Source organism: Pyrus communis, chromosome 15, assembly GCF_041283825.1.
Source record: "Pyrus communis isolate YQ-2024b chromosome 15, ASM4128382v1, whole genome shotgun sequence".
NCBI classification, from domain to species: Eukaryota; Viridiplantae; Streptophyta; class Magnoliopsida; order Rosales; family Rosaceae; genus Pyrus; species Pyrus communis.
Genome location: NC_142579.1, coordinates 36,434,991 through 36,447,696, shown reverse-complemented (window position 1 = coordinate 36,447,696; position 12,706 = coordinate 36,434,991). Strand labels below are relative to the sequence as shown.

At 37.5% G+C, this 12,706-nt stretch overlaps 2 protein-coding genes across 16 annotated transcripts; both read right to left on the bottom strand.

Moving 5' to 3' along the window:
- Positions 1–352: 352 nt before the first annotated feature.
- On the bottom strand, positions 353–3,059 carry LOC137732186 (COP9 signalosome complex subunit 5b-like). 7 transcript variants are annotated; one of them, XM_088685840.1, is made up of 6 exons: positions 2,575–3,058; positions 2,070–2,351; positions 1,838–1,985; positions 1,653–1,736; positions 867–943; positions 353–748 (listed from the first exon to the last, which is right to left on the bottom strand). In XM_088685840.1, the coding sequence occupies exons 1-6, from the start codon at positions 2,923–2,925 to the stop codon at positions 659–661; spliced, it is 1,032 nt and encodes a 343-aa protein (XP_088541966.1). In that variant the 5' UTR covers positions 2,926–3,058; the 3' UTR covers positions 353–658. The 7 variants fall into 7 exon arrangements, with proteins under 7 accessions (XP_088541966.1, XP_088541964.1, XP_088541969.1 ...); XM_088685838.1 differs by having other exon boundaries at positions 353–696; XM_088685839.1 differs by having other exon boundaries at positions 513–757.
- A 582-nt stretch (positions 3,060–3,641) lies between these two features.
- Positions 3,642–11,547, bottom strand: LOC137742125 (protein KAKU4). 9 transcript variants are annotated; one of them, XM_068481885.2, is made up of 13 exons: positions 11,144–11,547; positions 10,637–10,698; positions 9,913–10,028; positions 9,340–9,425; positions 9,116–9,234; positions 8,567–8,749; positions 7,055–7,325; positions 6,421–6,470; positions 6,205–6,247; positions 6,000–6,078; positions 5,355–5,440; positions 4,446–4,545; positions 3,642–4,367 (listed from the first exon to the last, which is right to left on the bottom strand). In XM_068481885.2, the coding sequence occupies exons 1-13, from the start codon at positions 11,409–11,411 to the stop codon at positions 3,941–3,943; spliced, it is 1,890 nt and encodes a 629-aa protein (XP_068337986.2). In that variant the 5' UTR covers positions 11,412–11,547; the 3' UTR covers positions 3,642–3,940. The 9 variants fall into 9 exon arrangements, with proteins under 9 accessions (XP_068337986.2, XP_068337993.2, XP_068338000.2 ...); XM_068481892.2 differs by having other exon boundaries at positions 4,446–4,539; XM_068481899.2 differs by having other exon boundaries at positions 6,217–6,247.
- Between the last annotated feature and the right edge of the window lie 1,159 nt (positions 11,548–12,706).

Sequence of the window (12,706 nt, the reverse complement as noted above, 5' to 3'; positions counted from 1 at the left end):
TACATGTAAGAAGTCAAACAGTGTTAAAAAATGTAAGTAATCATTCTTCCTTACAGACTTCAGAGTTTGAGCGACTCATTACATGTAAGGAGTCAAACAATGTTAAAAAAGAAAACGCCGCCAAGCTAGGTTATATGAGTTAATCTAACCCGAAAAAAAAGGGGGAAATTTTGGTCATGCAAAGATTTTGTATAAAAATTGAGCTTACAACACCAAACCATTTCTTAAATTCATATATTTCCATGAGGCAGTTGGGGGCTCAGAAAAATGTTGGCAATTTCAAATTGCAAGACTAGCTGTCGGTTATTGACTTGTTGCCCGAGTAAGAGTTGAACAAAACCAAAGCAAATACTAAAGGTAACATGATTCACCATTTGAGCCCCAAAGGCGACTTCCAGTATAATGATTAATTCTGTCAAACCATCCACGAAATACAGTATATAGATACTAGGATTAGCAAAATGGGAACTCCGGAAGAAAATATAAAAAAATTACGCGTCAACCCCTCGAGGATTTACAAATGTGTTAGCAAGTAAAAGAATTTCAGCGACAATGGACTCAAAATATCGGGATCATAAACAGTGCTCCGGACTCCATCAAGTTTTCCTTCAGGCAGTGAAGCATCTCCGCCATCAGTTTTGCCGCCAGAATGCCAAAATCAACTTTCAACCATTGGTTCAGGGTCGGATGATGGTTCTGTGAATAGGAGAGATCTGTTGGATTGACGTACAGAATTGAATAGAATGTCCTTGATAACCTGAGCAAAAAGAAATAAGAGCAACTCTGTTAATTAAGGCCAAAATGGACGCTACCCACTGCACAAAGCAAACAGAGGATATATGAAGATTGGCACAGCCAGGGGTTACCTGTGACATCAGACCATGCACCTGCTCGACAGTTATCTTCGCGCTGTCACGAGTAATTTTGGCAAGTTGGATTCTTCCTGCAAATTCATGAAGCCATTCAAATTCAATTACCGGCTATATAGGTAATCTGCAACTCGAATGGTGGTTAAACAGTAACAAGATTCTCATTATGTAACATTCTTTTCTCAATCCCAAATCTGTCCTGCACAGGAATGAAATCACCCAGGCATGCATTGTTACATTATCTGGATCCAAAAGGCCTCTATATGGGGGCAAGCGGGACCCACATAAAAAGGATAGCAGAAGAAGAACCATGGATGCTATAATTCTAAACAGTTGAATTTGATGAACAAAAATGTTTTATTTTTTAGTGAGTGGCAGGCAAACAGAAATCCATGGCTGCTAAGTTTTAAAACAGAAATCAATGTTGCAGAGAAGATTCAAAAGAGCTGTATTTCTGTTTCCTGGTTTCTTTTGGAAATATAATAAATAAATAAAACTTACCAAACGGGATAATGACATCATGTTCGCACATCACATTTGCATGTACATCTACAAGCATAGTCATATAAAATGATGCAAATAGTAAAGCTGTGTATTTGTATGGACTACATGAATATAAGTAGTGGCGCTGAATCCAGACCATCTTCCTTCCCTAACCTTCTAAGTAAGAGTGTGTGCGCGCGTGTGAGTAACAGTTATAGCTGTATCGGTCAAAATCCATATAAAAGACGGTTCTTCTAAATCAAATGAGCGAGATACAGGGAAATGGGAAGAGAGAGTTACCTCTCTCTTTCTTTGTGGGGGGTGTAATTAATGGCCCAAAGCGAGAATGAGCCAAATGATTCTCTGCTTGCTCTAGCTTTTCAGCTGGCATGATGCAAAGGACACAACTTAATATTCAGTAAATAATCTATCAAACATGTATGGAAAATACTTGAATAGGTAATCTGAGACGGGTAAGAAAGTACCTAGATCAGAAATTTGTCCAGCGACATAGTCTCCATTACCCAATAAAGGTGAGGAAGAAAGAGTATTCACCCAATACTTGTTCCAAAGCAGGTCCAAGAGGTGGGTGTCAAGAGAAGACTTGAAATAAGTGATATCCAGAGAATAATACTGCATAAACAAATACAAATTAAGTTTTAGACCCACTACAAACCAAGGTTCCGCATAAGAACTCTAGAATAATAACATTATAACCTGTTTACAGTGAACACCAAAGTCCTCAATTTTGTTCAGTGGAATGGTCTGATACTCAGAGACGGGTTCATCCGGAGGGATATATCCTTTTGGGTATGTCCTGAATGCACCAATGTCAACCTTTCCAGCAGACACTGTCCGAGTTGGATCAATAACAACGGCCAAAAAGGGCTCCAGATATTGCTGGTTCAGCATCTGTGTTGAAACATCAATACCCGAAAGCCAGCATCCATAACCCGGATGAGAATGGTACCACCCAACCACATTCTCCAACCGCCCTGCCTACACAATAAAACGCTCAGCAAGCCAGCCCTAGAATTTAGGGTTTTAGAGTGGCACTAGGGTTTTTCGATACCACATTGAACAATTTCCACCAAAGCAGCAATTCAATGACGCATAGCCCAACAAAAACAGCAACTAGGGTTTCTGAAAGCCCAAAAGTTCAAGCTCTAAACATTGAAAAATACTAATAAATTCGAAAAAATAATCTAAAAAAATCAGAGACCTGCTTGTTGGTCTGGGAGAACTCCACCATATACTCATACGCATCGGCCTGAGCATTAACCCTAGTCTCAGTCCCTTCAACGGGCAAAGCAAAAGCATCCATGACGATAATGGCGTCGCCGTCGGTCTTGCCCTGCATGAGGCCCATGACCTCGATGGTCCCGCCAGAACGGGCGTGCACCACCATCTTCAAGAGCGCAAGGGCGGAGATCTTAACGCGCTTGAAGTAGTGGGGGTCGTTGGCCCAGGGCTTCTCCTGTTGGAACTTGGCCTGCGCTGCCTCGTCGTAGTAGACTATGGCGTCGGCCGTCGTGTCCACCTTCGGCTTCGCAACGCTTGGCGGCGTGTCCATGGGGTTTATGTTGTTCTCGAGCTCCCATGTCTGCTGGGCTAATTGCGCATCCACGGTGTTTGTGAAAATGTATCTGAGAGACTACCGCGTTTCTCTCTTTGATCTTTGATGTGTATGCGACAGTGACTCTGTAATTTTTTGGGCAAGTTTTAAGGGTTTAAATTTTTTTTTTTTGAACAAAAGGGTTCAAATTGCTAAAGAGAAATACTTCACTTCCTTTAGTTGGGATAATATTTTTTGTATTTGTTAAAAAAAAAAAAAAAATTGTTAAAGAGAAGGGATCGGTGGAATCGAATCCGCAGCATAAAGTGATTACTTAAACCACTTTCAAACCATTTGTGATAAAAAAAATATATATATTTACTTCTAAAGAACGATATGTTACTTTAAAAGTTTATACTAATTTACAAAGTAGAGATTTGGACTTAGGCGTTCAAGGAGTTGCACTTCCGTTTTAACCAATGCAGCTACGCCTATGTTTGTTGGAGCAAACGATTGTTATGAGTTGTTTTGTTTATTACAATTCAATGTAGAATACTAGCCTAGAACTTTTAATTAATTCTTTGCACTTGCAATCGCCTTTTTGGTTAACAAAGGGGCTCAAAGCCAATTAGTGTAAATCATACGAACGTCGAGAGGTCCCAGCAGTTTCAGACACTTAACAATTGCCTACAAGGAGGATGATGCTCGGAAGAGATCCAACCGAGATCGAACAATAAGCTCGAATTAGTCAGTTCATAAACAGGAAAATCATTACAATTGCAAGGTTCAGCCGACATGAGAAAATTAGGAGAGCTGTTACAACACATTTTGCATACTCAAACAGGTGGTTTTCACACTTACAATCAACCAGGAACACTCTAACTCTTAAGTCTAGCTAAACGTGGGCTAAAACCCGTGGCGTGATTCCTACCCTATTGACCTGGAACCCGAACAAAACGAAACACACTTGCAAAATTACATGGGTTAGTACAAAATAAATTACACTGTAAGGTACAGAAGCCACAATTCAGTGTTATTTGCCCCGTGACCGGCCTCTCCTGTTGTATCTGGTCAGTCTCTTTCCCTTCTGCTTCTCCACAACAGCATCAGTCTTGGCTACCGGGCTTGGCTGGGTCAGCTCCTGTGATAAGTCATCGGGCATGCTATAGCTGTTTTGGGAGCCACTGGCAACAAAATCATTGTCCTTTGTGACATCGATATAATTTTCAATCAGTTCATGGACCTCAACAGTAGCTTCATTCAAATACGCGCCATCGTTTTCCTTTGTGCCACCAATATCATTTTCGTTTTTGTTGGTAACCTCGACAGTAGGTTCATTCAAAAACTCACGGATGTCATCTAAAGTGAGATCTGTAGCAGCGATCTCATGACTTGAGCTGACTGGATTACTTTCCCCGTTGAGCACGGAGTTTTCTGCTGTATTCAACTGTGCAGACAAACTGAAACAAGGAAAAGCCAATGCAATAAGATTACGCAGATAATGCAGCACCAAAACAATGATGTCAACGACTGCTTACCCAGCTACTGAAGACGGGAAACCATTTGCGGTATAAGCACTTCTTGATGCAGTCACTTCTGTCATCGAGCATGTTGCATTGTGTAATTTTGAATCTGGAACTGAAAAGTAAATTGAATATAAATACAAACGCCTGATGCACAACCAAATGCCTAGTCAAATATCAATTACTATTTAACAACCGAAGTTCAAAGATTTATGAATGCCAACTTTCAGACAGGATAAATTATTCAGTACAAAATAGAACTACGTCACCCAAGCTACATACATAGTCCTCCATCCCAATAAAACAATGACAATCTGGAATTATATTACTTGCTGACACAAAATGGTGAGAATATCATGCATGGCACGTCAAGTAAAGTAGTTTTAGGTAATAGCTCATATTATTCCTTTGGAAATGAAGACCGTTTGGTATTGCTGTGCTTTGAATAAAAAACTGCTTCTGCTGTGCTGTGAGAATAAGCTCATTTTTGTAGCTTCACGTTTTCAGCTTTTTTCCATCCAAAACTGTGAAAATAAGCTGTTTTTAAGTGTTTACCAAACACCTTTTTGAGCTCAGTTTTTTTTATACTCACTTTTTATAAAAGCACCTCAGTACCAAACCAGTACTTTAACTTGTCCTCCCATAGTATCAAGTCTTTTGAATAAGTCCTACCTGAATAAAGTGTTTACATTCTGATTTTAAAGCACATATTTAGCGATGATATACCACCGAACAGTAAATACACAGTTCACGCTAGTTATTTAGCCAGACAAACGAAATTCCTTTGCAGCATAACATATTAATACAATACATGTGAATGCCCAAATGGCCAGCACAGCATGAAACATATAACCTGTACAATAACAACACAAATGTGTCTAATGCTTAGATAACCCAAACAACTACAGGGTCGAAAAAGTTCACCTTGTATGGTTCCTCCGACCACTGGATTTTGTTGTTCAGACCAACTTGTGTCCTTGTGTCCATCAAAATCACCACCACCAGCATCACTGTGACGGATAAGGGGATTTGAATATTATAAGCCAAAACAACTATCGACCTTATCAGGTACAAAAAGGCAAAATAAAAGAGGAGGGGGCCCGAGGGAAAGATCAAAATTACCAACCCAAACTAGTCACAGTACAGAATGGGAGTTAGGCACAGCTTGGCCCTTGTATGAGACATGCTCAATAATAGTAGTTACTGAGTTACTACAAATATATGTGGACACTAGAAAATGAAATATCAACTATTACTTGCTCATTTTTAAGTTTTATTTAGAACTGCTCCTCAAACACAGAAGCCGTGTTATTTGGAGACAGAGTAGATGTTACCCGATAAGTATTGCCATGTCTTATCATGTTTTGTTCAGATGACACCTTTAATTAAACTACAAGTTGACATGCATAACCAACAACTTTAGGTTAACTACAAGCTTATGTTTAAAATGGAACCTGTATTCTAATAACGATTTTTGTATGCATTAAATGATTTGTGAAGAAGTTATAAGAATTAGTTGACGGAAGTTTTACTTGGCTAATTAAGCTACAATTGTGTGAAGAAGCTAACCATGGAGCAGTCTTGATATATTCAGATGCCTCGAGTCGTTGTCCAGAGCTAAACATCTCCTCTAAGGCATTCTGAGTACCTATTTGATGGATAAACTTAGTGAGTAAAAGATGAATTAGATGGTATAAAATACCCATACATATGCAGTAATATGCACAATAAGCATGATCGTTATCCATCGGAAGAAGATAAAAGTGAAAATTACAAGAACCATCACCCTTGCCATCCATAGAAGCGGCATCTGAATCCTTCACAAAAAGAAAAGAGAAGGTTATAAAAAGATATCTACTAGCTCAATCTTCATCAGACTTAAATTGAGTTTAAAGAAAATTAAACAAACCATATGTTAGTAGTCAAATTGCAACAAAATGATATATATGCATAAACAGTTCTGGTGAATTTCTTCAGAACTGATAATTACCGGAAGTGGCAAATCTTCTTTCTGCAATCCATACTGTGTCTTCTCCGAAACTGAAAGAGCAAAAGATGAGTTCTGCATTTTAGATTTCCAATCATTTAATTTCCTTATACTCTAAAAATTAAAGGGGATGTTATTGGCACTCCAAAATGGTCACCTTGCACTACATTTTTTGTTCATTTTTCTCTAAACTCATTTTGGTTAAAGTGTATTTGGAAATTGTTAAGACAACTTTTTTATTGGTTGACCTAAGCGAATGAGAACCCCTAGTGTCTTCGCCAAAAATGAAACAGAGGTCCCACATGTTAGATTCCTAAATGTTAATTTCCTTATATTCGAAAAGTTACAGGAGAGTGTTATTGGCACCCCAAAATATTCATTTTGCACAACTGTTCTCCACAATTTTTCTCCTTTCTTGATAATATCAGTTTCATAGAAGTGTTACTAATAATTGTATCAATAAATTTTGAGATTAAAATAATTAAAGAACATATAAGGGAGAAGCGTATGAAGACTATTTTGGAAAGCCAATAAAGGCTCCCATAAACTATAGAATGATGCAATTTATTCATCTACTGAGGACAAGATTATTGGACTAAACCAACAAATTTACTTCATGCCAGTAAAGAAAAGATACCGTCAGAGCCATTGGATGCAGTTATTCCTAAGGACAAGTTCAAATTCGAACCTACGGCATTTTTACAAATGTGAAGTTCATCTCCCACATCATCTTCTCGTTGGCCACCTGGCAAAGAGCCCAAGACACTTCTTTTTTCTAAAGCAGATGCGGACCAATCAATTCTGGTAGAAGGTAGGGACCTCAGCAATTCTTCAGTTGCCTTAGATCGCACTCTTCGTATTTCCTCCTGAATATTCCAGGACCCACTAGCCGGGGCATCCCTTTTCAGCTGTGCATTAAAATCAATTAGCACAATCATATCAATAACCAGAGGCATTCCCTAATTTCTGTTTCACTCACTTAAAACACAGAAAACAGAAAGAAAGAAAGAAACATGTGAGGTTCAACATCAACATCCAAGGTTTTACTTATTTAAGTTGCATTTTTCTTAATAAATGGCCACTACACATTTACGGGTCAGGATTGTTCACATGCAAATCCTATAGCTCCGTATTGTACAACATGGAACTGTTCAACATTTTCCACCCTACTCAGATTTGGAAATCAAAAGCCCCTCCAAAAGTCAAAGTGCTTGCGTGGTTAGTGGCTATTGGGAAGGTCAACACCTGTGAACAGGTTCAAAAGCGAAGGCATTTCATTTGCATTTCTCCTCAGCGGTGCAGTTTGTTAAATCAGAGGAGAAGAGTGTTAATCATGTTTTTCTCCAATGTTCTCACTCGATACAGCTGTGGTGGAAATTGTTCAAGGAAGTTAGAGCAAAAGGGTTATTCCAAGGGGATGTTTTGAGCTTCTAAACACCAAGTTCGAGGCTTTTAGGAAAAGGGAAGACAGCTAAAGCTTTGTGGAGCTGTTTGGTGTTGGCAGTTTTTTGGAACATTTGGTTGGAGAGAGAGTAATAGAAGAATTTTTAAGGATTATAAGGGAGTGGAAGTAGAGGAACTATGGGGTAGAGTTAGATACTGGGCAGCCCTCTGGGCATCAGTTTCAAATGATTTCAGGGATTATTCTCTTTCTTATATAGTGATGGATGTGTTAGCAGCCGTAAAATGAATTTGGTTCAGCTTAGTTAGTAGTAAAGTGGTCCTACTTGAAAGGTCTTAGCTAGTTTTTCTAGTTGGTGGATTTCTTATCACTTGTTGTAATTCCTTCTATTGTTTTTGTAAAATTCTGTAGTTTCTTAAAAAAATTAATGAGAAAAAAATTCTGTCATGCTTCAACATGTTCCCAGATTTGAGTGACAATGCTGTCATTGGACCCAACCAGTTGTCTTGACATGTGGATACCCACTCTACTCCATCTTTCAAGGTTAATGTTTGGCTTGTTTGCCAAAATATTAAATCACTAATTTTTTCAAGGGTTTCTCTGCATTTTACAACTTTACAAGCTATCCTTGATTACAAAACAAGTTATTTTAACTTTTTCAATAATGTTCCGAGTCTAGAATCTAAATCCTACCTGTCACAAACCCAAAAGCAAAACAGATATGCCGAGAAAATTTCCAAATGGTACCTTGGATGTAGGCGCAGAATTGCCCCCAGTTGAATACGGGGTTTCTTCGTCGAAATGTTGCATCCCTATTGATGACGGAGATCTCAGTTCTCCATGCTTAATAGAAGGAGATGCCCATGAAGGACGTGCCCGCATATACACTTTGGCCACATCCACTGGTGAACCACCTTTGTGTTCACCACCCTGCACCAACAGAAACAAATTGAAAATGTGAACAAGGTAGTATTATCCTTTTCTTTCTTAGAAAACATACTGGTATACTGAAAGTACTAAATTGTAATACATCAGACTTTGGTATCTCAACAAATTGCTAACATAAGCTCAAGGAGAAGGTATATCATATATCTTCGGTGTAGTTTTCTTTCATCAAAAGATTAGAAAGCTTACAATTTCTTATTTGACATAAAATGACAACTTATAGAAGATTTCATCCCAAAAACAAAATGCCAGACATGAGGAAGAGACAGAGAGCACATGACAACCATGATATAATACCAGAGGAAGGAGCACTGATAGCCATGATTTAATACCAGAGGAAGGAGCACTAACTTGAGGAAACATGAGAGAGCTCAAGGTGTGGGTCCCATGATCCAAAACTGGCTTTGAAGTTGATCCCAATCTCTTCTCGCTCAACCATTTTTTTGCCTCCATAGCAGGAGGCTCTACATCTGCAATGCAATTAACACCAAAATTCAAATGTCAAAAATTGCTAAAATTTCTAGACCTGTAACTGTAACCACTTTCACTGGCAACTGTTTTGTTAGGTGTCTCACCTGGTCTCGTATTCTTTGCATCTTCAGCATTTGTAAAACCTACGACTCTTGATTTAATAATCTTTATTAATCTATCACATTCTTCCCTGGTCAAAGGCAACTTTGAAGTCAAATAACTGATTAATAAGAATAAAGAATAATCAGCAGAAAGGTTGCATGATACACAACATTTTATGGAAACCTCTCTTGTACACAGATTTCAAACCAAAACAGTACATAAATCCTACAAACATTATAGGTAAGGTGCTTAAATTGATGACAAGGTCAATGACTCAATGCAAGTCCTAAACTTAAAGTGTGAACAACCACAGCTAAGCATAAATCCTTAAGAAAATATTCTAGACATCAAAGTTCAATAACCTGAGATTCATTGAAGTAGAATAAGAACTTATAGAGCTCAATGCAGGAAATAAATTAGGATATTATAAAGACACAAACAAATGTCTAACAAACATTACAAGTCTAGTATAAGAAGTGGAAGAAGAATGAAGCGAGCAATAACCAAGGAAAATCCAAATGTGAGATATAAAAGTATAACGTTTCATCTTGAATATCAAGGAGCTGCAGCATTACCTCGAGAAGGTCTCCCGGATAAGCAGTTGTTCAATTACATGCTTGTTGTCGCTCTTCCCTAGTGTTGATGGGGGCTCCTTTCCAAGGAACTTGATCTCTTCTGATGTCCCATTCCTCTAATTCAACAACAAAAATCAATATTGCATGTCTAATACAACAAAATGAAACTCCCAAATCTAAGAAAAAGTGGTTTAACTACAGGTACTTTGTTACAGTTCATAGTCCCAGGAACAGCCGTGAAATTTATCCCTCTCAAAATTCTTGGTAGGCCCATATCATTATCATATCCTTTTCTTACACAACTAAAGTGCTTACCACAATCTTTTCCATAACTTTAATTAACCTATTGGAAGCATCCTTAAAGTTCCGCCTGCACTGCTATAAGAAATTACCACAACCACCTTTATATTCTTTATCTGCCCCACAACCCTAAACTTTTGCACCCCGAGTATCCAAATTCTAAACCAATTTTCTACAACCTCTGTTTTGAATAATTCATGATCTAGTCACCTAGATCCCACTAAACGAGTGAAGGTACACTAATTCCCAAGTACTCAATTCGCATGCTTCCTAAATTCATGCATTTATCCATGGGCATGAATTTACTGTTTAAAACATCTAGTACAACCGTACAAGTTCTTTCAAGTGCTGAAAAGAATTGCACAATTATAAGCATAATGATGCCTTCAACACAACAGAACAATACAACATGTAGAACCATTACCTTATTCAATCCATCATCTTCCTGAGTTGAGATATCTTCATCATCATCATCAGCCCCATCCTCTGAAAATAGACAAGAACTCTTGTAAAAGGCCACGAAACCAACAGTCCAGCATTCTTTTTTCTTCAATAAAGCACAAAAAACAGTCCAGCATTCTTTTTTCTTCAATAAAGCACAAAACTTCCATACACTTCATATATAAAATAAACCGAAATCTGCAAAAACTTTGCTATGTACAAATTATAATGATTATGAATTCGAAAAAAAAATTGCCACTGTATTTTAATGTGCTCCAAAATTCGAAGCATGTAGCACACAATTGGAGCAGTAAACAATCTCTAATTTTCTTAGCACCAAAACCTAATACACCTACACCTGCCACATTGTAACTATCGGAACTGAGTACACTATCGATTTCAGGCATTCCTACTCTGAAATTACCAAAACATAAACAAATTAAGCTTCATGCAATCACTGTAAACACATACAAATGCAAAATTAGATTACCTGAAGAGGAAGAAGAAGATGAGGAAGAGTCAGGACCAAAGACGGAGGAAATAATCTTCCCGGCACCGCTGGCAATCTTACGAGTAGGCGAGTAGATGAGCCTGGAGAACCAATTAGGGTTTTCGGGTGGTGCGGGATTGACCAACCTAGGGCGGTCGTAGGGAGTCCTGGCACCGGCGGACCGTCGAGGACGGACAATTTTCCCGCCAGATCGGGAGTCTAGGGCTCGGCGAGATCTGGAAGTGGTAGCGGTGGCGGTGGTGTCCATTGTCGCTCTCTGATGTGCGGGGAGGCAAAAAGGGAGGGAATGGAAAATAGATAGAAGTCCGTTGTGAGGTTAAAAATGGGAGTTGGGAGTTTGTGTGCGTTTTTGGCAAAATCCCTGTCTCTTCAGAAAATTCTATTCGTTGAGGTTTGTGACCGTTGTTACTATTTTTTTATTCGGACCTACTTTTTTTATTCTTTTGGATTTTCAATTTCGAACCCTTTACTTGAGGTAATTGTTGGTGTACTCAACCAATCAACCAATTAACCAATCAGAACCGTTTATTTTTTTACTTTGTTTGCTCATTCATATATCTCAAATAAATCATTTGTCTTTAAGCAAAAGGATAGTATTAGCAGATTAGTTAGTTATTATTATTATTTTTATTATATTTAAAAAAAAATGAGGATAATTGGTGGCAAACTATAATTATCCATTCATTTCGGAGGGTGAGAAGACTCACAGAGACATTTCAACATTTTCCTGCCCACAAATCTGGCTTCCACATCAGCAGCGTGTTTCGAACCTAATACCTTCATGTTTTTAGTTTTTAGTTATTATAGGAGATCGATATTTGAATAATAAAAGACTTGTGTTTTAGCACCAATACGCCACTTTCTAGCATTGTGGTAAAACATCATCGGCATATAATAACAATTGAGGTGGATAAGGAGGGAGGTATACCTCAATAATGATTATGGCATGTATATGGTCAAGATTTATTAATCATAATTGACGTGGATAAGGGGGTGTACCTAGGTGTTGTTCTTCGATTTTTGAAAGAGATGTGTTTATTAATTAACTCAAATTATAATATGTACTATAGGTACTATAGTCTAATAGAATATATCAACCATATCAGTTTTTTTATCTATTTATTAAAATTCAAACTTGACCGTAAAAAAAAAGTATATTAGTCTAGCACTTTAACTTTTTTTTTTATTTATAAAAACAGCCTAACACTTTAACTAAGACCACATTAGTATATGCCTACCTATTTTGTATGTATGAACATTTTATGTTTTTGTGGTGAGAGTCGGAGGTTTTTGTCTTTTTTTTTCTTTTTGTGTGTGTATTTTTTAAATATTAAATATATATTAACATCAAAAGCTTGAGCAGCTAGTGTTATTAAAAATAATAAAATTTAGATTTATAAAATTACATTATTATCTATCATTTTTTTTGTATGATAAAAAATTAAATAACAAAAATTATATTAATATGTAGTTTAGATATATTATAACACTTTGATGGGTTTCAGTTTTTTTATTGGTTTCGGATAAGTTTTTAAAAGGTAA

Bases quoted from the DNA above. Each gene is read 5' to 3' on its own strand.
- LOC137732186 (XM_088685838.1), bottom strand. From the start codon at position 2,925: ATGGACACGCCGCCAAGCGTTGCGAAGCCGAAGGTGGACACGACGGCC. The intron at 1,737-1,837 runs GTACTTTCTTAC...GCATCATGCCAG, and splicing joins TGGACAAATTTCTGATCTAG to CTGAAAAGCTAGAGCAAGCA. The intron at 944-1,652 runs GTAACTCTCTCT...ATGAATTTGCAG, and splicing joins CCCCACAAAGAAAGAGAGAG to GAAGAATCCAACTTGCCAAA.
- LOC137742125 (XM_068481885.2), bottom strand. From the start codon at position 11,411: ATGGACACCACCGCCACCGCTACCACTTCCAGATCTCGCCGAGCCCTA. The intron at 9,426-9,912 runs GTAATGCTGCAG...GCCTTTGACCAG, and splicing joins ATCCGGGAGACCTTCTCGAG to GGAAGAATGTGATAGATTAA. The intron at 8,750-9,115 runs GTTAGTGCTCCT...CTGTTGGTGCAG, and splicing joins GCTCTCTCATGTTTCCTCAA to GGTGGTGAACACAAAGGTGG.